This window comes from Zonotrichia albicollis, chromosome 3 (assembly GCF_047830755.1).
Source record: "Zonotrichia albicollis isolate bZonAlb1 chromosome 3, bZonAlb1.hap1, whole genome shotgun sequence".
Taxonomy (NCBI): Eukaryota; Metazoa; Chordata; class Aves; order Passeriformes; family Passerellidae; genus Zonotrichia; species Zonotrichia albicollis.
This window is the reverse complement of record NC_133821.1, coordinates 116484121-116506136: the sequence shown is the minus strand read 5'-3', so window position 1 is coordinate 116506136 and position 22016 is coordinate 116484121. Positions and strand designations below refer to the sequence as shown.

Here is a 22016-nt window from a genome sequence, read left to right as displayed (position 1 = left end):
CAGTTCTCAAAGGAATGCATCTTTTAGGTTTTAATAAAGCTGGAAGCCTGGCTATATATTTCAAAGAATGTATGTGAACTCTTCATGTAGCAGTTTCTTCATTGTTCAAGAGCTTTAGAATTTTTAACCATAAATCTATAAGTAAATATGTTTTGTACATGTAAGCATATTCCCCTCTGCACTGCAGGCTTCTTTGAGAAAAATATTGTGACATTTTGCTTAAGATAATCAGCTTTTTTACCTAATTGGTATTTTTTATTAATTTAATGACATAACTAGAAATCAGGTAGGATATTGCTTGCCAGAAATTCAGATTATTTCTGTTCCAGAATGTTAACGTGCAGATTTTGTAGTCATGGCAACAAAAGCCATTATTTACATAAGTGGATTTTGGATTTTAAAAGGTGTGATAAATACTTCAATTTCAAGAAATTATTCCTTATCTGAATATTCTTAATTGCTTAGGAAAGAAACCATTATTTTCAGGCATTGTGTCTGTTTTAAATATAATCCTGTTGTAGGTCATTTCAGAAACTCAGACCTTATTTATTTTATGGATTAGAAGTATGTTCAAATCTCACAAATGCCATGTGTTGTAGGTGCACTTTAATAAAGGTGTCTTGTTTTACTTCTAGTTCTGTGCCTTTTCTTTTGCAGGCAGTGTACATTGCACCCTTGAAAGCACTCGTCCGTGAGAGGATTGAGGACTGGAAAGTCAGGATTGAAGAAAAGCTTGGTAAAAAGTATGTTTCTCCTTACCCAATCAGAGAAATGAGAAACAAAAGAGCAGCTCATCAAGTATGAGTGAAATCTCGAAATACTTACGAGTATTTCAAAAAGGGTTTTGGTTTTATACTGTCCTTCAAATTTCTAGTACTTGAAAAGCTCTATCAGCAGTCACTGATGGATCAACACTGAGATCAAAAATGATAGATCAAAAGTGATAAATCAAAATCAGAACTAAGAAAGGGATACACTTTGATACCCAGCTATTTTCATTCTCCTCCTTGTCAGTATAAAAAATACAAAGCTCAGATTTCACTCCACAACATCCTTGGAAATTGAAAATGTAAGTCAAACTAAGTTCTCCTTAGAAACCTCAGCTGCAAGGAACATACAGGACTTGCATGAACTGTATAATAGTAGTCACACTATGTCCTTCATATATAAATTAATATAATTTTATTCCTTGGTAACATTAATTTCTTGCTGATCTTCCCAGGTGTTGGAGTTCAGCCATTACTTTATGATCTCTAAGGTATATCAGTCATGTTGATGCTTTCCAAAATTATAGTGTCCTGAATTAAAAATTTTATGCATAGAATGCATTATTTAGGGCCTTCACCTTCTCCAAATACAGTCTTTTTCCTAAGTTAAGCTCAAAGTACACCACAAGAGAAAGAGATGCTCCTCTGTGTCCATGAAATTATCAGGAATATTCCTGTTGTTATCACAGAAATGAGATTAAATAATTTATGGTACTATTTCTTTTTTTGAAATTTACAGTTACTTGTGACTATAATCTTTAACAGAATATACACATTACTTTTATGAATTTTTGTTTGATGTTCAGCTGGGTTTGGAATGTGTCATTGAAATGTCTAAAACCCATTATAATGGATCCATCTAAAATGATGGGTCATCACAAATGCTGCAAACAATTGGAAAAAATCTGCTAATCTTCAAAAAGTAATCTGGGGCTAATCTCTGCACCAGTCTTAATGGACCTTCACCAACAAATGCAATACACACTGCAGTTTAGCCTTATTATTCAAACCAGAGATCTATGCAGAACAGCAGGCTGCAACTTGGTAGCCTCCATGAAAGCTTTCATCCTGTCTGTGACAGGATGTTATGGTTCACATTACATCATACCAGTATTAAGTTGTCTTCATTTTGAAGAACTAACTGTTGTTGGGACTCATATTCTTCCTCTTCTTTCTATATGGTTTTGCTAAAGAACAATATTTGGTATTTATACAGTATTTACTAGGAAAACAAAGAGGCAGGTTTATTTACTTAAAATAATTTTGAAAATCCTATGAAATGTATTTGACAAAAAGGAAAATTACTTTGCTTAATTTTGTTTCTTCCCTCTTTTAAGAATTTAAGTTAAAGTGTAAATATTTTAACATTAAGATGTTGTAAAGCTTTGTGAAGCCAAGCCACTGTCCTTCTTGATTACAGGGTTGTAGAATTGACAGGAGATGTGACTCCTGATATGAGAGCTATTGCCCAAGCTGACCTGATTGTTACTACCCCAGAGAAGTGGGATGGTGTCAGCAGAAGCTGGCAGAACAGAAGCTATGTTCAAAAAGTTGCCATTCTCATCATAGATGAGATCCATCTTCTAGGTGAGCATGTTTCACTGCTTTTGATCAAAATCACTGCTAAATTTGAAGAATTCACTTATGATGTGAATATACTTCTTGACATCTGAACCTTTCCTTTATCTCTGTTTTTCCATTTACTTTTCATTTCCTAGGGGATGAGAGAGGCCCAGTGTTGGAAGTCATTGTGTCTCGAACCAACTTCATCTCATCTCACACTGAGAAGCCAGTGAGAGTGGTTGGTTTGTCCACTGCTTTAGCAAATGCCAGAGACCTTGCTGACTGGCTAAACATTAATCAGGTATGAAAAACGTTTTCATGCAGGAAAACCAAAATAGCAATGGGTAAGATAATTCAAGGTTAAACTTGAAAAAAATCTTCTCTTGTAGATGGGTCTGTTCAACTTCCGCCCATCGGTGCGCCCAGTTCCTCTGGAGGTGCACATCCAGGGCTTCCCTGGCCAGCATTACTGTCCTCGCATGGCCAGCATGAACAAACCTGCTTTTCAGGGTAAGCAGCCAGCTCCTAGACCTTCTCTTCCTTTCTCTAAAAGAAAAAGGGACTGTGCACAGTTCATTTGCAGCACATTTGCAACATGTGTTAGTGTATGTACTCTTGGCGTGTATTGGGAGAATCTGCTCCGCTAATGGCCCAGAGATATTTGTCTGAAACATAAAGTGTGCTGCAAATGCAACATGTTAAAGAGGAATGTCATGTATTTAGAACAGAAGAATAAAATTAGTGGTAGTGAAGGGGAAATAAAATGTGTTTTCTCTTAATGTTTGACACCAGAAAGAAATATTCGTGTAAAAATATTGGAAATTTAGAAAGCAATAAAATCATTCACAATATTAATCTGCTGAGGTACTTTCATATGGACCACTGCATGTTAGCATTAAAAAATTGTGAACAGAAGTTGCAAGTCAGGCTAACCTCCTATAATTCTAGTTTCAAAGCAATAACCATAAAATTCAAAATTTGTAGTGCATCCAGATATGCTTCTGTTTCCAATTTTTTATTCTTAACCAAGCTGGCAAGCAGTATAGATTTAAGAAAAGCTCTCTTGTATTTATTTGAACATGTTTTGTTTGGGTTACATAAGGAATATTTATTATATCAATTAAAAATAACCTCCAAAATAAATTTTGTGGTGTGAACTGCTGTTGATTGTGAGGTGACATTTGTGAGGGGACTTTTTAGCTGCTTTAATTAGCCTTATGACAGAAGCAAAGTATTGATTGTGGACTAGAGACCAATCTTGACAGCTCGGATTATTTACACCTCCACAAGAGCGTTGTACAAAAACACTAATGAACAATAAATCTGTCTTGGGCTGTTCTGCTACACCTGTTCCTGGAGCAACAAAAATCCATTAGATGTTGGTCTTTTAAAATATTTAGATATATTGGCATATATAGTTGTAAGATATAAATACAGATGAATTTTCCCATTTCAATAATTTCACAACTAATTTCCTGTGTGTGTGTATGCAGGAGCACATGGTGGGTAATGTTCATGAACTGAGGAATAATATGTGCTGGTGGGCAGTATTAAATAGTGTTCAGAAATTAACAATACATAAATTTAATTGCTTGAATGAGAATTACATGAGAAAACACACAAATGGATTTATAAGTGGTTTAGAGAGAGTATTTGAAATTCTAGGTACACCTGTTTATACTTCTAGTGCTTGTTGATGTTAGAAAATCTGTATAAATATGATTTATTGCATGCTCTGTTCCCAACTTGTTTGACATGATACAGTCAAGGTTATTTTAGCATTTTCATGGCAATACTGAGACCATAAAAATTTCCCTGCAACCTGAAACTTTTCAAAGATGGGCTGAACAAGAAAATGCTATTTTTAAAAATCCTAAAACCTAATTGGTTTCAATATATCATAATTGGTTTAAATATATCGGACTAGTTAGTTGGCACAGAAACCAAGTTCTCTTGTAGTGTAATGCCCACTTTCACAGCAGCTATTGAAAAGTCACTTTCTGCTTTTTTTTACCTTTTCTGATATTGGTAGATTGAAGTGATCCTCTGTAGGCTGGCATGAGTTTATGCAGCTGGAGCTCTGGGTCAGGCAGAAAGTAAATTTTAGACCTTCATGGCGCTGAGTCTGAGACAACATACCCCAACAGTGTAGAAAAAACATTAACATACTTTTTAGGCTGAGATTGAGAAATTCACAATCTTGAAGTCTAGGAAGCCTGTCTAGATTTTGTGGTGCTTTGTTGGGTTTTTTTGATAACTGGTTCTCTTAATTAGCTTACAGTGTTCACTAAAGTAGCTGAAGGAAAATTGAAACTCGGCTGCCTGTAGTTTTATGGCCTTTGGTTCAGAGGCGGTGTACTCTCACCTCCCTTGTGTCCATCCAGCAGAATAAAGGCTCAGTAGAGGTACCTCAATGTCATCTGCAGAAAGGTCTATCAGCTGCCATGGGATTGCAAGGGAAACTCTCATTTTTGTCATTAAAGTGTCTAATTCTCAAATTCTGTTTTGCTCAACAGCAATTCGGAGTCATTCTCCAGCCAAGCCTGTTCTCATTTTTGTGTCATCCAGACGTCAGACAAGGCTTACTGCCTTAGATCTCATAGCTTTCCTGGCCACAGAGGATGATCCCAAACAGTGGCTGAAGATGGATGAAAGAGAGGTAGAATCATTTTACCTTCCTCATTTGTGCTTTGCTTCTATCTTACTGATGTTTGTTTGAAAAAAAAAAAAAATTCATCTGAAACAAAAGAGTCATTTGAGGGTAGATCTTGAAAGAGTTGTGCATATGCTAAATTTCCCTATGTATTAGAAGTAGTGACAGCATTAAGGCTATAGAAGCGTCTGTGCAAGAGCTGAACTTCAGAACACAAACTCTTTTATCTTTGTTTTTTCCTGCATATCTTATTAATGCTAGTTCCATGGTCCCAGACAACATATATCACATGGTGCAAGTCTTTGATACCAAGATAAGACAAAGACTAAAAGAAAGAGGGCTAGTGCTCTCTAAAGTTTACAGCTGGACATCTGTGACTTATAGATGTTAAGCTGAAATCTAAACCAAATCTCTTTCGGTGTTTTAAGAGAAAAATCATCCTTCTCATCAGATGCATTAAGTATATGTATTTGCATATATATCTGTGTGAGTATATGTACCTATGTACGTACATGCATCCATCTATATTCCTAGATAGATAAATATACTGCAGAACCAATCATTTAGCAATGCTTCAGTCTTGCATATCAATGAAATAAATCAATGATATAAAAAAGTAAAGAAACCTTCTGCCAAGATCTTTTAAATATAAAGATTGCAAAGTCAAACACTTAGATGTTAAACCATGCCAGCAGAAGGATTTATTTCTTACTCTTTCTCAGAAATATAATCTTTAATTGCATTTTGGTTTTTTTTTAATCTTCTTTTGTTTACTGCAAAATGTGAATGATGGCTAAATAATAAACAACCTTTCAATATTCTCCTTTTTCTGTATTCTTCAAACTGTATACCAGATTATATTTAATTCAGTCAGTTCAGCACCTGCTCTGAATGCAGTATTATTTATTTTACTCTGCACTAATGGTCCTGATTATAGTATGTCATTGCTGCAAAACAGGTTTTTCTGGTCAATACTCAGGTTTACTAGATTTTGGATTTATTGCAAATCTTCTACTAGGAATTTCTGTGATCATTTAGGATCAAAACACAGCAAAATGCAGGAATCATAAATATAAAATCCAAATTGAATACTGTATGGATATTTTTATGTAATATAAATGTAAATATATCATATAAATAGATCATTTATATATAATATAATATTATACAATTATAAATATTATATATCCACAAGCATAAGTTTCTAGATTATATTATTTGTGTTTGTTTGCTCTTTGCCAAAAAATAAAATGGGATTTCCCAGAGATAAAGCATAACATCATCATCCTTTCTGTTTTGGACAGATTTAAAATAGAAAATGGCCCTCTTGGCTAATAAACCACTATTACTAAAGCATATCTCAACTTGATGGTGCTTTTCTAGCTGTATAGCCTCTATTTAGTGTTTTCTTGAACCTAATAGAAACATTTAATATCCAAGTTGTTATTATTACTTAGTAGAGTACTCTAGTAACCTCTGCTGGTTTACTGCAGTAATCTCACCTAGAATTAGAATATGCACTGTGCAGCTTGCCCTAAAGGACTTGCATTATTATGAATAGTTTCCCCATGTCCTGGGAGCCACTGCTGTTCTGAAAAGAACTGTAACTGAAGCTTCTTCACTTGCTGGAAAAGGGTTTTCTATTAGGAGTCTTTGAATTTCATGTTTCAGAATAAGCCTCTGAAGGTTTTGAAATAGGAGCCAACAAGGACAAGCAGACTTTGCATTTATTAGTTTAATAACATTTGCATATGATTTGTATTTGAATTAATAAGCTGAATGTTTGGAGCATGAGATACCTACCAAGTTACTCAGTTCTGATTACGTAAATGTAAAAGACTGAGGATTAAGTTCTAAGTTGTTATATCTTACCACTATTATGCAGAACACAATTCTGTTTGAAGTACCCACAATTTCAAGTGGACATTTCTTTGGGCAATTATGGGACTAGTTTGTAGTTTTGTATTTTAAATGAGCATGATTAGCCTGAGTTTCATTTGACATTGAAGCAAAGGACAAAGCTCTAGTAGTGCTACATACATAGTATATATCCTACTCAATTTTTTAATAATAATCTAATAAAAATAAAAACTAACCATAATTTAGGGGGGTTAAATTTAAAAATTTAATCACAAGTAATATTAAAGTCAGAATTAGACAGGAAATAGACAAAATTCTCTCCAGACCACTATAAAATTTTTAAGTTTGAAAAGTAGAACTAGCAAATACTTCATAGCAGGCATTCCATGTCTTAAGCACTTTTCCAAAATTTCAATTTTGGAAATTTTCTCAATTTTGGAAAGTTTGTCAATTCCATATGGGATTAAAATGGACCAGTCAGAAGAATAAATTTTGTTGCCTTTTAAACAACAATTTTTTTTCCTGTCAGTTTTTCATATTTGGAGTTGGGGTTTTTTTTGCTAACCACTATTCCTTTAGGGAGACTTACAGATAAATTACTTTATTTTCAAAATATTTGTAATTCTTAACTGTGAAGTATTTTGAGATACAAGAGATTTTTCATGGGTATATAGAAAGTTAGCAAGCTGTATAGCAGACCTTTTTCTTCAGTCAGCCTTATTATACATAATGCATATTACACATAATGTTAATTTTGGCTGGCATAAAATTCCTTTGACAACTCATTAGTAAGTTTTGTTTAATGGTGTAATTGGGTTTGCTCCATGATGGCTAAAAGTTCATCTGTTTATGTGACCTTCCCAGTAGATTTCTTAAGGCTTCTTGAAATGTTCTAAAACAATGCCATCCATAATGACTTCTAAAGGACTGATGTTGAGGTAGAGACAGATTCTTACAGCCATTAAATACATATTTTCTTTGTTCTTCTTTGTGATGGTATCAGAGAGATTCAGGCCTTGTGGGGAACAGACTGGAATGCAGCAGAGACCAATACTGACTCTTTGTTAATGTGTTGTTAGCAATACTCGGTCTTTGTTTATCTGCCATCATGTTGGCTTCACTCATCTCCTCTGTAGAGATTCTCTCTGTGGTGGTAAACCAGGCTCTTGTTTGAAGCTTGTGATGAATGATTCTGTTCACAAACTTCCAGGCTGCTTTTCACAGTTCTCTCAGATAGCAGGCAAATCCACTTCGAGCTCCAAATATCAAATTCAGGCAGCATATCAATCAGTTATATTTCAAATGACATGAACTTGCATGAACCTTCTGGAAAGCATATTTGTATGTATAAGTGACATATAGAAACAACCCTTCAACTGTTGCCACCAAAGTAGATAACAGCTTGCCTGGATCAGGGGGGAATCATGCAAGATGTTCTTTCCCTCAAAGGAGTCATTATCTAACAGGTGCAACTGAATTATTGTCAAGAAGGAATTTTGTTATACAGGCATCTACTGAAAAATAGATATCTTATAGGCAGCTTCATTAGGTTTTGGGAATGGTTCTTCCTGGACATTTTCCTTGAATTTCATGTCTGATATGCAGGTTTTGGCTCATACCCATCACAATATTCAGAAAGTTGAAAGGCATTCAGAAAGTTGAGACAGCAATCTTCATAAAACTGGCCAGTACTTAATGAAAATTTTTGTTTCTAGTATTGCTCAGTTTTGCAGTTCTGCTGGGCCTGTTGCTGGATTAAAATAGTTAAATTTGTTTCATAGATTCTATGCAACTAAGCTTCAGGTTCTGTGTGTGCTTTTTTTGTGAAGAAATGGCTACTCAGAGACCTGATGCATTACATGTACTTTAGTCTTACCAGGGAAGAGCCTCTAGTGATGTTTGAAATACCATACTTACCAGGATTTGTAGCTGATGTTTTAAAGCTTACCCCTACATTTTCCAACTGCACATGCAGACATTCTTCAGGATTTAAGCAACAGTGCCACAGTTCATCCAGAGTTCTTCATTTCTTTCTCTTGTTCTTTGATGCCAACATGCCCTTGGAAAAAGAAAATGTTTTGCTTACCCTTTTTTTGTATAATCATTAGAGGATTTTTAATTATACACTTACAAGCTAAAATTCTAATTTGGACTTGTCAGCCAGGACTGTCATGTTCAAACTTGTGAGCCATTACTTATCTTGTTAAAAAGGACAATAGCTCAGATTAAGGTTTTGGAGACAGACAGTGCCACCAGTTCCTGATGGTCAGCTTGGGTAACATCAGTTATACTGTTCTGCATTAGGAGCTGACTAAAGAGGAACAAGTCCTTCTCTGTCACAAATTGCATCTACATCTGTGGTGGGAGAAAATGTTGCAATCTTTTCACAACATAATTTATTAGAATCAAGTTTTCAGTTTATTTATTTTTCTGTAATGTTTTTATAGCCTTTTGTTTTTAACCTAAAACAAAAGTACAAAAGTAGTATTTATGGTTTATTGTTTGAAGTTAGAATGCAGTTCTCACCAGCAGACAAGCAGGGTGTTTTCTTATTTGTTTGGTGGAGTTTCTTTAAAAATTTATTCCCTGTCCAGATACTTGGATTTATTTTTCTTTAATGTTTACAGTGCAAGGAGGGAGAAGAAATGTACCAGTGTACATAGTTTTAACTTCACTCACAATGGTTTTTGCATTCTGCTTTGTGCATCCTTTGGCCATCTGCATCTTGTTAAGACTGTTCTTTATGAAACCTCTAGAAATAGCTAATGTCTTTTAGACAAAGATACCTACAGGAATATTCAATAGCATCCATATCAGGCAATAGTTTGCTTCCACAGAATTCAAGAGCCCTTGAATGAAGGACATTCATTGACTCCAGAAGAATGAATCAGACCAATCCTGATTTTGCTATTTTAGACATGTGAGTTTATAAACATGGGTGCAATAATTATGGATTAATATGTGTGTATTTGTGCATTGTGTGGAAATAGACATAGCTGTATGTGTGAAAGGGAATTAAATTTTACCAATAGTCAGTTTGCATTGTTAATAAAAACAAACAAAGAAAAAAGCCAAAACCAACAAAAAAAATCCTAAAATTTCTTGGAAAGACAAAAGATGGCTTTTCCTTCTCTGACCTTTAAATCAAACAACCTATTATCTCCATGTTAATGTTTTGAGGTAATGTTTTGCTATAAAACAGGAATAGAAGAATCTGGTCTGTGTCATGAACAGGTATATTGCTGTCATTTAAATGTGTCTTTTAGTGTTTAATGTTTTATTATATTATTGTTCTTTAATCTATTATTATATATTATTAAATATTATTTAATTATATATCTCAACTGTTTAAAACACATTTTAAAAGGTTCCTTGAATATTATTTGAGTTTCTTTAGGCAGCTTGTTCTGTGTGGGATAGCTCTGTAGTATAAGCCAATTCTTCATCAAAAATAATTTTGTGAGATTTTTTTTTCCTGCCTTTAAAGATCAGGAGGGTACCCAAGAATGATTTCTAAGTGTTTCAGTCATTCTAGAAGTTCAACTTCCTTCTACAAGATGTTGGTTTTATGACACAAAAGTGTGTCATAAAAATTAACATTTAGTTATAACACGGAGATGTTTTTATTTCACTTAACATCTGTAGCAGATGTGAAATATGTAATTATTTTTGTAAAAGACTTCATAACTTTCACGATTCCTTTGTTTGGCAGATCTTTCTTCTATTGGGCATTTCAGACAATTGATAAGCATTATTCAGTGGCATATGGTCTGAGTCTGACGTGCTTTGAAAAGAGTAGAGAGTACTAATAATGAGGATTCTGTGAAAATGGGAAAACCAGCACAACAGATATGCTTTGAGAAAGTATGGGGTTTTAGCATCTTGAAACAATATATCACACTCAAAGGGACAGAATTGGGCTGCACAATCTGTTAGCTCATTCTTGTCCAATCTGGTCTCCTCCTTTCTTTTGGAGCCAGCATTGTCATCAACTTGCTGAATTATACTCTGACTGGAATGTATTTCAGGCACAGGGTAATGTATCTGCTTAAATGGAATCCTATCTTTCTACAAAAGCTTTTTAAGTATAATAAATTTAAAATATAAAAAAAAAAGTTCTATTAGCTTAAAGTAAATGGTTCAACAGTTTACATATGTGCAGGAACAAAGAAAATGACTACTTAGTAGTTTTACAAAAATCTGGTTTGTTTAGAAATTAGAATAGAAAATGTAGAAATAAAATTTATTTGAAAATATTTTGCAGTGCTACCAGGTTCCTAAATTGGTTTTCAGGAGATATTTTAATTTGTTCATAAAAAAAAAAAAAAAAAAAAAAAAAAGCTATGTAAGATAACCAAACCTTTCAGCCTGTGCCTGATCCTGGTTGTGTATGAGTCCAGGGAAAAATCACTTCCTGGCATTAGGTTCCCTGCATTGGTGTTGTACAGGGCTTTTTTTAATGCCAGTACAATTTGTATTTCCTTATATTATTTAATTTTTTTTTCTGTTCTTAAGATAACATAGATTTCATTTATCCTTCTGTGAGTAAAACTACATGACAGTTGTTTTCAGAAAGAAAAATAGTAATTAAGTCATAACAATTCAGAAATGTTGGATTTGCTTTATAGTCAGTGCTGTGTCTGTTTCTGGTTAATGAACCTATTAATTGTGCCATTATTTCTTAATAGAAATTTATAATATTCTTGCACTACACTGACATAAGGGAGTTACATTTTTAAATAAATTGACATGAGAATTTTAAGCCTTGGATTGTGCCTATGGGTAAAACAGTTATGTTTATTACAGTGATTTATGTGAAAGTAAGGGGTCAGCTAAAAATGAGTAGGATTCCCTGCTGCTAAAATGACAGGATAGCAGTGCATGTGCCAGTGCTCCTGCTAAGGGTTCTTTAGTTTTCCTGTGGTAAATTACACTGCTTTGCAGGTATGACTAACAGCACCACAGGCCACCGCTGTAATACGAGTCAGAGGGGAAAAGAAATAACCACCACTGATTGCAAAAGCAAGAAGAACATCTTTGAATAAATTGCCAGCAGTGAGAATTTAGGATGTTTTGTGCTGGCAACTCTATGGCAGAAAGGTTTAGCTCAGGTTGTGTACTGGAAATAACTCCCAGTGTAAAACCGCGTGTGCTGAAGGAACAGTCTGATCACTATAGACTAAGCCAAATCAGCTAATTTGATCCCTGTACTGTTCTAGAGGAAAAGGGTGTTTAGATTCACTATTTTCCCAATATCACATTCTTTTGATGTGAATAATGAAATTAATGTCTTTGAAATTTGCTCGTTCCCTTACATTAAAGACATAACTATCATAAGGTGCTGATTCGTGGTGGGGAGAAGAAAAATTAATTCAGCCATGTAGTATCTTTTGTCAGTTCTTTAATGCAGAAACCGACTAAAATCTAAATGCATTTTCTTTTTGTTTTTCACATATTTATCAATTTTTTTTCTATTTTTTTATCCTAATTTCCTGTTCAATGTATACATATAGTTATTATTTCTTAAAGTGTGTACATAGGCAAAAGGAGCCTATGCAGTACTAGTACCAATTAATAAACCTGCAGTAAAAAAATCATTAATAGGTTTGATAATATTTTTAGTATTGCATATTGATGGTCATAATTGTAGAGAAAACAGTATGTGTGTTCCCATTTACCCAGATATTTTTTAGTCTTAAAGAAAAACTCTCTAAGATGGGTCATAATTCATGTTGTCTACACTGAAGTCACATGTCTACATGTTGACTAGAGAAATCAAAGGTTTGGTGATTGTATCTAGATAGATAAACTTTATCCTTTAACATATCCTCCTTTCATTCATCTCTTTATTCTCTTCAACTTATCTACCCTGCTTTGTGCTTCCCTTTCCTAAATGGTCTTATCCCCTCCTCACTTCTCAATTCATTGGGCTTTTTTCTTTCTGCTCCCTTTCTTTTCAGTATTTCATGGACCCTTTCGCTCTTGTAAGCACTCTTTTATTTTATATGTGCTAGATCAGTTTATACAACAAACTTTCCACATCTTACAGTACAGGAAACTCTCAGGAACATCCAGGCAACTGCATTGTGAGGGGAATTAAAGTTTAGGAGCTTCTATTGACAGATGAAATTGATTGATTGTCAAAAGTTGAACAATTTCTTGTTTTAATTAGTTTCCCTGTTACTGCCATCAGTTGTGGTTCTGTTAGTCAAGATTACTTCAACAAACAGACTTTTTAAATGCTTTGCAATTTACTCTTCCTGACAAAATTGATTGATTTACAAAATCTTGTTTGTTTGTTTTAAAATCTTCAATATGGGCTGTTATATTCTGTAGATATTTTGGTGCCTTTTAAGGATTCTTTTTCTAATAGTAGCAACATGTTACTTGAGTCTAGAGATGTGAATCATTTTATTTACATTAAGGTCTGAGAATTATAAAACACAGGAAATATTTAGAGAGGTTACAGTCTTGAACATCAGAAGTGAAACACCTCAGAGTCCTAGATAGAAATGAAAATATCACTGTGGTCATGTGATGCTATCGTGTCTCAGTCCTTTGGAGAACTCAGTCTGAGATGAGGCTGAACACTGTGTCCAAATTATTCAGTTATCCTGACTAATTTGTTCTGCACTACTGTTTTTTCTCTAACCTTGGCTATACCTCCCATGACCATGAATGATTCTGCCCTAAGTATGCAATATCATGATGCCACTGCTGGTGGCACCAGGAAACCACTAATAAGAGCATAAATTTTAAAGTTCCTGGCTATAATGATATTAAAATCACATAAAATAATAAATGGCCTTAGAAATAAAACAATACAAATCATTTTGAAGGGCAGAATCACTTAACAAGACAGTTTCATTTGTTTTTACTAAGAGACTTTTCACAGAGGTCATCTACAAAAATAGAAAAGTTTATTATCAAAGTTATGACTTGAAAATGTAGGCAAAAAAGATAATTACAATTACAGTATTAAAAAGAATCCCAAGAGTCATCATTGACATCAGATTTGAAATAATTAGTAATAATAATAAAAATAGCTTTTATCTGAATTTCTGAAAGTTTCAAATGAACACACTTAATAATGGATTTTACTGAGTTTGAGTCTATAAGCTACAAACTCACACTCAAAAAAATTTTTGAAATTAATTTGCATTTCAGCCTGTAAATAGAAATCTTTCTATCTTTCATTTTGATTAATAATAACTGCAAAATTATCAAACTGAGGAATAATGTTCAATGTTCTAATGTTCAAAGGCATTAGAGAGAGCCAAATTTATTTTTCATGGCTGTTATTATGTTACTGGTTGCAGGGGTTTGCTATGTTTTTATACCAGTCCTAACCCCTTTGATACTAGGGATTGCATTAAACAAACACAGAACAGAATGCACAGTATTTGCCAGACCTGTCAAGATATTTTCAGCATTTTCATTTCCTTGTCTGTGTTATTTAGCATGTCAATAAAGTCATGTGCATTTTGTATTCCACCCCCATTGTTAATATAGTATTGTTTTAGACAAATCCAGTCTTTTCAGACACTGAAGAAGGCTCTGATTTCCTGCTTGTATAAACAGCATAAAACAAATTATCATTGCTACAGAAACAAAAAAATAAAGATAAGAAACCAAAAAGTTTAACATTTCTTAGTAATCTGTTTTAAAGCATGCAATTATTATTTCTGTTACAGATGAATGACATTATAGTCACAGTTAGAGATTCGAATCTGAAGCTGACACTTGCTTTTGGAATAGGCATGCACCATGCAGGTCTGCATGAAAGGGACAGGAAAACTGTGGAAGAATTGTTTGTGAACTGCAAAATCCAGGTACACATGTTCTTTTTGAATCCTGCTGTAATGAGTTTTACATGGAATTTTAAAAGTTGGCTTTTTGTTAAATATACCTCATTAATCTTTCTTTTTTGTCTTAGGTTCTTATTGCCACAAGCACATTAGCTTGGGGTGTAAATTTTCCAGCTCATTTAGTAATTGTTAAAGGAACAGAATACTACGATGGAAAAACAAGGCGTTACGTGGATTATCCCATTACAGGTACTCACATAAATTATGGAAATGTTCAAATCCTAAAATGTATTTCAAGCATATGCAAATTACCTCAATTATTTAGTAACTGAATTTGGATAAAGACTAAGAGAATGAGGTAAGGGTTTTTTTCTTTGTTTAATGCAAGTTGTAAGAGAACTCTTAAGATTTTCTGCTGTAAGGAAAGTGTTTCTGTTTGGCGAATCTTTTTTCATGCTAAACTCCTTTAATGTGTATCACCCAAAATAGACATTAAAAAATTAAAGGGACAGTATAAAGCCTTGTGTCTAGGCTTTATATCTAGTTGGCTAGGTAATTGTATAAAAGGAACTTTTCAAGACTTGAGGTTTTTTCATTTCTTAAACCTTTTCTAAATAGAAACAAATCTTTAGCAGTAAACGTAGCCATGGTTTGAAATGCATCAGTTGAGTCACACACGTATGAGAAAATAAAAAGTATATATAGTCACTTGGTAGTAAATGAAAAACCTTAAATGGCCTGGTATCTTAAGTGATCTAAGGGATACTTCAGAAATAAGCAGCTAAATTAAATATTTTAATTTCTGGCTTGATACAGACTTTTGTTGCTTTCTGGCTCCAGTAATCTCCAGTTTTCATAAACCGTTCTGCAGTGTTTTCAACAAGCTGAAGAAAGTAAACCATGGAAGAACTTTTATTTAGAGTTCAGACAGGGAGAATATTTGTCTGGATGGTACTAAGTTTGAAGAATGAGGACAAGCTAAATTTATTCCAGGTTTCCTGTTCTGTTTTCCCTTTCTCTTTTCTGAAGAGAAAGTTTATTATTAAATGCTCCTATTCTACGCTAGCGATGTGTACACCTAAGGACAATCTAAATGGTATTTGTTAGGTAAATACAGAGCTTGCATCTTTTTAGCTATGCGCTGTCTTTTCACTGAGAGAACTTTAGTAACATAAAAAAAGCTCAAACTGAAAATACTACAGGGGTTACTTCTTCAAGTAACCCATCATAGAGCTTAATTTAGTGGTTAGTGCTCTGCAGGAAACTTGGGATCAATTTCCAGACCAAATTCTCTTTTTCAAAGGTTCTGGTCTGACCTGGGATCTCAGCCATGCACACTTGTATTTTGTGACAGCCCTTGGCTGATGTAAACTCACTGAGAGCAGAGTCTGCAGCGAGGTCGCGTCGCGCTCGTTCATTGCGGAATGGGGAAAAGCGGCAAGGGAAGAAATCAAGGGAAGCTTTAAATTCTGTGTTGAATCCGTGGCACTGTCAGAAATCAGTAATAGAGAAAATAATCTGTTTAGAAGAAATCAGAGACTCAATAAACGGTGCAGACTTACTGTGCTGTTGTAGGAATCTGTTGTACAAGTTCACACAAAGGCTTCAGGGAATGCTGATACTTTCACTCTTTATTAGCATTTTTAATTCAGGTTACTTCAACACTGGGTGTTGTTCAATTCCTAATCTTCAGTAGGACTTAGGGCAGGGGAGGGGGTGGATGGAATACCACCATCTGTGATGGAAGCATTCAGATTTTGTTTTCTGCGCTGCAACAGAAAATGCAGATTCCTTATTTTATGAAGAAACATGTGGTGTGGTTTGCCTAAAGCATTTTTATTTTTAGCTTTCTAGAGAGTATTTATGCATCTGGAACTTCCGTGGACAGGTAGTACAGTTTTGCTGCAGCAATAAAATGAAAATGTAATTAATTTCTTTCTGAAATACTTCCAAAAGTTTCACAGTACTGTCTTTAATGCTGCCCTCAAGTTATGCCTTCAATGTTCCATCATGATATTACTTGGCTTCTCCCTACTAAAGTTACCTTTCTGTGTCAGGAATGCATTTGGCTCCAAGAAAACAGCTGAGGGCAGAATGAATCATTCTGGAGTGTACAGCAATTTCAAAATAAGCAAGAATGCTTCTTTGAGTGAAGTCAGAGGTTTTGGGGAGGACTTTTTCTCAGTTAACAGTCATTTATTTAGTCAGCCACTTGGATCATATTTAATATTTCAGGACTTTAGTCCAGTGGTTAAAAGCAGCCAAGCAACATATAGTCAGTAAAGAAAATATTGAGTTTGGATAATTACATAGTGGATGTTGGCAAAAAAAATTTCCTGACACTTTTTGGTAAGTCCATTTCCAATATGGTATTGTGCACAATTTAATTCACCACACAGAATAGCAAGAGGTTGTTCCATCACCCTCATGTGCACACACCTATTCAGAAGCAGCAGATTTAAACTAGTTTCATTTTATGTCTTAATGTCACTCCTAAGCTAACAAAAGGAATAAACTGATAAAAAACATTGCTTTCTCTACACGAGTCAGTACACAAGTGAAAGTGTGTTACTAAAAACTCACAATTGGGCTGTCTGTTTCTCCTGTTATGGTCAGTTGATGTAGCCCATTCTTTACTTTCTGGATTTTCCTTCCTCAACAGCTTCCTGATTATTAACTCAAATAAATCACTTCAAAATGCCAGGTGCTGCAAGCCACATACTGAGCAGGTGTAATAGAGCTCATACAAAATACACAAAACATTAAAACGTGTAAAATAAAGATCTAAAACTTATGTATTGCTTTTCATTGTTTCTTCTAAGTTAAATAGCCATTTCAGGTACCAGAAGGATTCAGAGCCATGGTGAATGAGGCACAAATCTACCTGTGCAGATGCATTTCTCAAATGAAGAGAAAACTAACAAATACATGATAAGCATGCTTATCCTTGGGGGCAGGTAGCAAGTTGGGCATGTTTCGCATAAACTAGTATTTTCAATGTTTACACAAGTCCTTAATTAGTATTTACAAGTAATGGTGTGTAGGTAATATGTCTGAACCAGCTTTTAAATCTGTATATTATGATGTGATGTAAGGGCAACATACAATATAAAACCATCTCGACTCCAGTACTAATAACTAATATAACTTGTTTAGGTGGTAAATATAAAATAGTGCTCAGTAATTAGAAATTGCCTATGTCATTTTATCTCCATAGTCAAAACCTAGGAAATCATATCTAGCAGAAAAGCCTACATGAGGAACTTGTGTAAGTGTGAAGTCAAGTATTTGAAAATTAGGAAATGATAGACAATTGTCATTGTAGCCTTCATGAGTTCTCTTACTCATCATCCTTAATTGCATGTAATAAAATGAGGGATGGATGTGAAGTGGAAGGAGTGTAAAGATAATTTATATTAGATATAATCCTAGATTCCATTGCAATGGGTAATCTTTAAGTATACGAGAAGATTGTCTCTGACAGAAATAAGTTCATCATAACTATCTGAGATGGAAAAGAAACCTACAAGTGTCAAAGCCAATAGGGCATACAAAGCCAAAGTAATGCAAAAAACCTATATTGTACATTATGCAGACCTAAATACATTTTTTATACATCCAAACAAATATTTGGTTTACATATTATTGTCTCTCTGGCAGATGTGCTTCAGATGATGGGGCGTGCTGGCAGACCACAGTTCGATGACCAAGGAAAAGCTGTCATTCTGGTTCATGATATTAAGAAAGACTTCTACAAAAAATTCCTTTATGAACCTTTCCCAGTGGAATCAAGGTAAAGATAAAGCAATCAGAAAAGCTGATCAAACTATGAGCAGTACTATAAATGAGGGATAGAGGACATGACAACAAAATTCCTGTGCTGGATAAGTCCTAAATACTGGGCTCAAGAGGAAGATAATTCAAAGAAAGAAATTATCCATCTTTATGTAGAAAAATTCTTTCTTCCATGAGTTTTGAAGCACTGCTGAGCTCGTCAGTCCATTCCCATATCATACCACAAGTGCCTGTCCATTTAGGGGCGTTGTCTCAGACATGTGAAAGCACAAAGTGTTTTTCAAATGCAGTGTTTAGGACAACTATCCATGATCCTCAAAATCCTCTTCAAAATTCTGTGGCAAGTTACTAGTAGAAAAAAAAGGTGAGTTTATAGCACTTTTTAACCTAGAATATTTTATCATTATAGATACCCCATTCTTAAAAATCTCAAAAGTTCTAAAAGTTCAAAGTTCAAGTTTACATGGTGTAAACTCTTACTAATACAGTTTTAACATCTTTCATTATAAACTTGCAAGATTTTGGTGAGAAGTGTAGAAACAGCACCTTTTTGTCGTTTTTGTAGCCTCTTGAAACCTAGCTGATGCAAAGTTTGCTGTCCAGCATAATCTAATTTGTGCCTTGATTTTGATATCTTAACTGAGTTGTTCAATGAGAAGCTAAACTGGTTACATTGGTCTCCTGTAGAGGAATGTTTCATGGAGCAATGCTCAGAGATCTAATAAAGCATGAACATTACTGGAAGCTTTTCTCAGTGGCAAAGAATTCACAGTATTGTTCTCCTAAGGAAAATTTATCCCTCAACATAAGTGATAATGGGACCTCTATCTGGTCCCATTATCTGGAGTTTCTGCTCAGGAAACTTGTTGGAGTTTGAGAGTGCAGTCCACCTGTGAACTGCAGTTGAAATGGGCTGGTGTATTTGGAACTTAATTTCTGTGGTGCACAGACAGACATGCAATTTTTGCAAACTAAGAATGTGGAAACATACACTTCATTTCCCTAGGAAACCACACATTTTTTAACATAGAAGTTGCACTTAGCACATAAGTCTAGGAGTTGAACTTCTTCAAAATAATAGCTAATGAGTGAAAAGAGTGGTGTGATTAAAATGTTGATGATCTATCCAGACTGCATGGCATTTGCATAAACTAAAAAATATCTCTCATCCTTGGGATGTGGTGTTTCTAAAGAAAACATGTCTTCCTTATAGCAATAGTAATCACACCTTTGTTCATAGTTGTTCATTTGGAAGACTATAAATACTCTAAATTACTAATAACTCCATTTTTGTTTTTGTATTTACTTTGTAATTCTGATATATTCCATCTTTCATTATAAAAAAAGAATATTTGATAAATTTTCATATGAAGAGTCACATATTAATAACAATCTTGTTAAGTTCTCTGTATATTGTAAACCACATAACCTAGGTTTGTCTTGGCCTCTTTAATGATCAAGTATTTCATATCTTTAAAGGGATACTTGTTGGGATTTTTGGGGGATTTTTAGTTTTGGAATGCTTTCCCATCTGTTTTACCAAAGAACAGATTTATTAGCTTTGTGTAGTATTTCCAATTTGTAAAAGTAAACTTCATAGTTTTTTAATTAACATTTTTTCTAAAAGCTATTGTTTACATATTTAGTTGTAAGACTTGATCACTGAACTCATAACAGTCCTTGTGCTCTCCCTGATTATGGGCTGAAATTAGAAACAAAAGAAAATCCAGAAATCCATTTCTGTGGAATAGCAGTTGAATCATCTGTCCAGCTTCTGTTGGACAATCTGTGCAGAATGCCTGCAGTTCTGACCCTTAGAAGCATGCAGTCGCCAGTACAGAGCAGTAAAACAGCTACTTGTGCCAGATTATTCTTTACTTTTAGCAACAGGAAAAGAACACTGGGAGAAGAAAAAGGATATAATACAAGAAAAATTAAGTTGAACCTTAAGGATATTTGCTGTTCTCTGATTGAACTCTAGCCAGGCATGATCTCATTAGATACTCTAATGGAGGTCTTTGTTCTGTTTAATGACTGACTATTTTATTTTTTAAGAATCATTTTAACCTGCTTTTTTTTATTCTTTCGGTTTCTGGGTAAAAGTAGCTGCTCTTTTCTTTTTTTTTTTTTTTTTGGTTTTTTTTTTTTTGGATGAAGATGAGGCAAAATCCAGGGGAAGCAGTTTTGATGTAATTTTAATAGCCCTGAAGTATTTGTCAAGTATTAGCTAAGCTATTGCCACTGTTTCATTTCCTGTTTGTCTTTCCATATGATTCTCTATTGGATTAAATCAGCATGATCATATGGCCAACATACAATATTCAGAAGTTACCACTGAGTAGCTCCATCTGAATGTGTTCCATGAATGATTTAAACTTGTGCATTCTTGGTCCAATCAAAAAATAATTTGAGCCTCATTCCACTATCATGTAAAGAAGATGACTGACCTTGCAATTACATTCCTCCTTCTTCCCCTCTTCCCTTTTACTGGAAGATAAATATATAATATTTTCAGATTAAAAGTAATAAACCTTTTAATGGGCAACTCTACAAAATATATTACCTGTCTTTGTGATTGTAAAGTCAGCTAAATCCTTTTGTTTCCTGTTCTTCAGCTTGTTAGAGGTGCTGGCTGACCACTTGAATGCTGAAATTGCTGCTGGAACTATTACATCTAAGCAGGATGCAATGGATTACATCACCTGGACTTACTTCTTCCGTCGACTTATAATGAACCCAACGTGAGTGCACAATATAAAGGCAATTTCATCTCAAGGTACCTTGAGGTTAGAGTTGATCCAAAGGTGATCTGTCTGCTGTTGGATCCTAGCAATACTTAACAGTCTCCAGTGCAGGAGCATTGCTGGCCCGCATGTGGATTAAAACTTGTGAGCACATATTTTTTATAAATTTTACTCTAAATATAAATGCATTTTTTGGCAGATAACTTTACAACTTAGTTACAGCAATAAAATAACCTTATTGAGAGGGCTACATCAGGATCCCTAAAATAAAATTCCAGATTATCACATTCCTTCAGATATTATATTTATAATGCAATGCCTTTTTTTTAGCTACCACATTGATATGTTCTGCTCAGTTTTCTTTAGAAAATTTATTAAGACTTGGACTTTCCTAATAAATGAGAGAATAACTATCAGCTGTTTCTCTGTGATAACGTTTGCTTTCATTAGGGTACCCTGGTGAAACCATGTGTGCAATATTTTCAGTGATTGCTATCATCCTGCCTAGCTCCAGCTGGTATGCAGATCATTCTGAGCTGTTCCACCAGTATAGCCCGCCTTTGCCACAAGGCTGTTTTGGGTAAATGGTGTGTTACCTGTCATGTGATCATTCCCCCACTAAAATAATGTGGCAAATAAAGAATTAACCGTTTCGATCATGAAATATTTCTAGATGTACTCCAGTGTGTTGTGCTTCTGCAGTCATGTTAATGTCCATAGCATTTGGCCAGATTTTCTGCCAGGTACTTTATGGGCAAGTGCTGCTGGGACCCTGCAGGTGATAAAATAATTTCCTTTAATCCTTCTTAAGTCTTTTATTAGTTTT

At 34.4% G+C, this 22016-nt stretch overlaps 1 protein-coding gene across 4 annotated transcripts in view; it reads left to right on the top strand.

Annotated features, from left to right (window-relative positions):
• ASCC3 (activating signal cointegrator 1 complex subunit 3) overlaps positions 1 to 22016 on the top strand; it is a 261720-nt gene that overhangs the window by 189790 nt on the left and 49914 nt on the right. For all 4 annotated transcript variants that reach the window (XM_074538569.1, XM_074538568.1, XM_074538567.1 and 1 more), the window contains 9 exons: positions 658 to 743; positions 2188 to 2354; positions 2486 to 2631; positions 2720 to 2840; positions 4847 to 4989; positions 14538 to 14675; positions 14780 to 14900; positions 18312 to 18444; positions 21062 to 21187. In XM_074538569.1, coding sequence (XP_074394670.1) covers positions 658 to 743; positions 2188 to 2354; positions 2486 to 2631; positions 2720 to 2840; positions 4847 to 4989; positions 14538 to 14675; positions 14780 to 14900; positions 18312 to 18444; positions 21062 to 21187 — 1181 coding nt within the window. The remainder of the gene's footprint in view (positions 1 to 657; positions 744 to 2187; positions 2355 to 2485; positions 2632 to 2719; positions 2841 to 4846; positions 4990 to 14537; positions 14676 to 14779; positions 14901 to 18311; positions 18445 to 21061; positions 21188 to 22016) is intronic.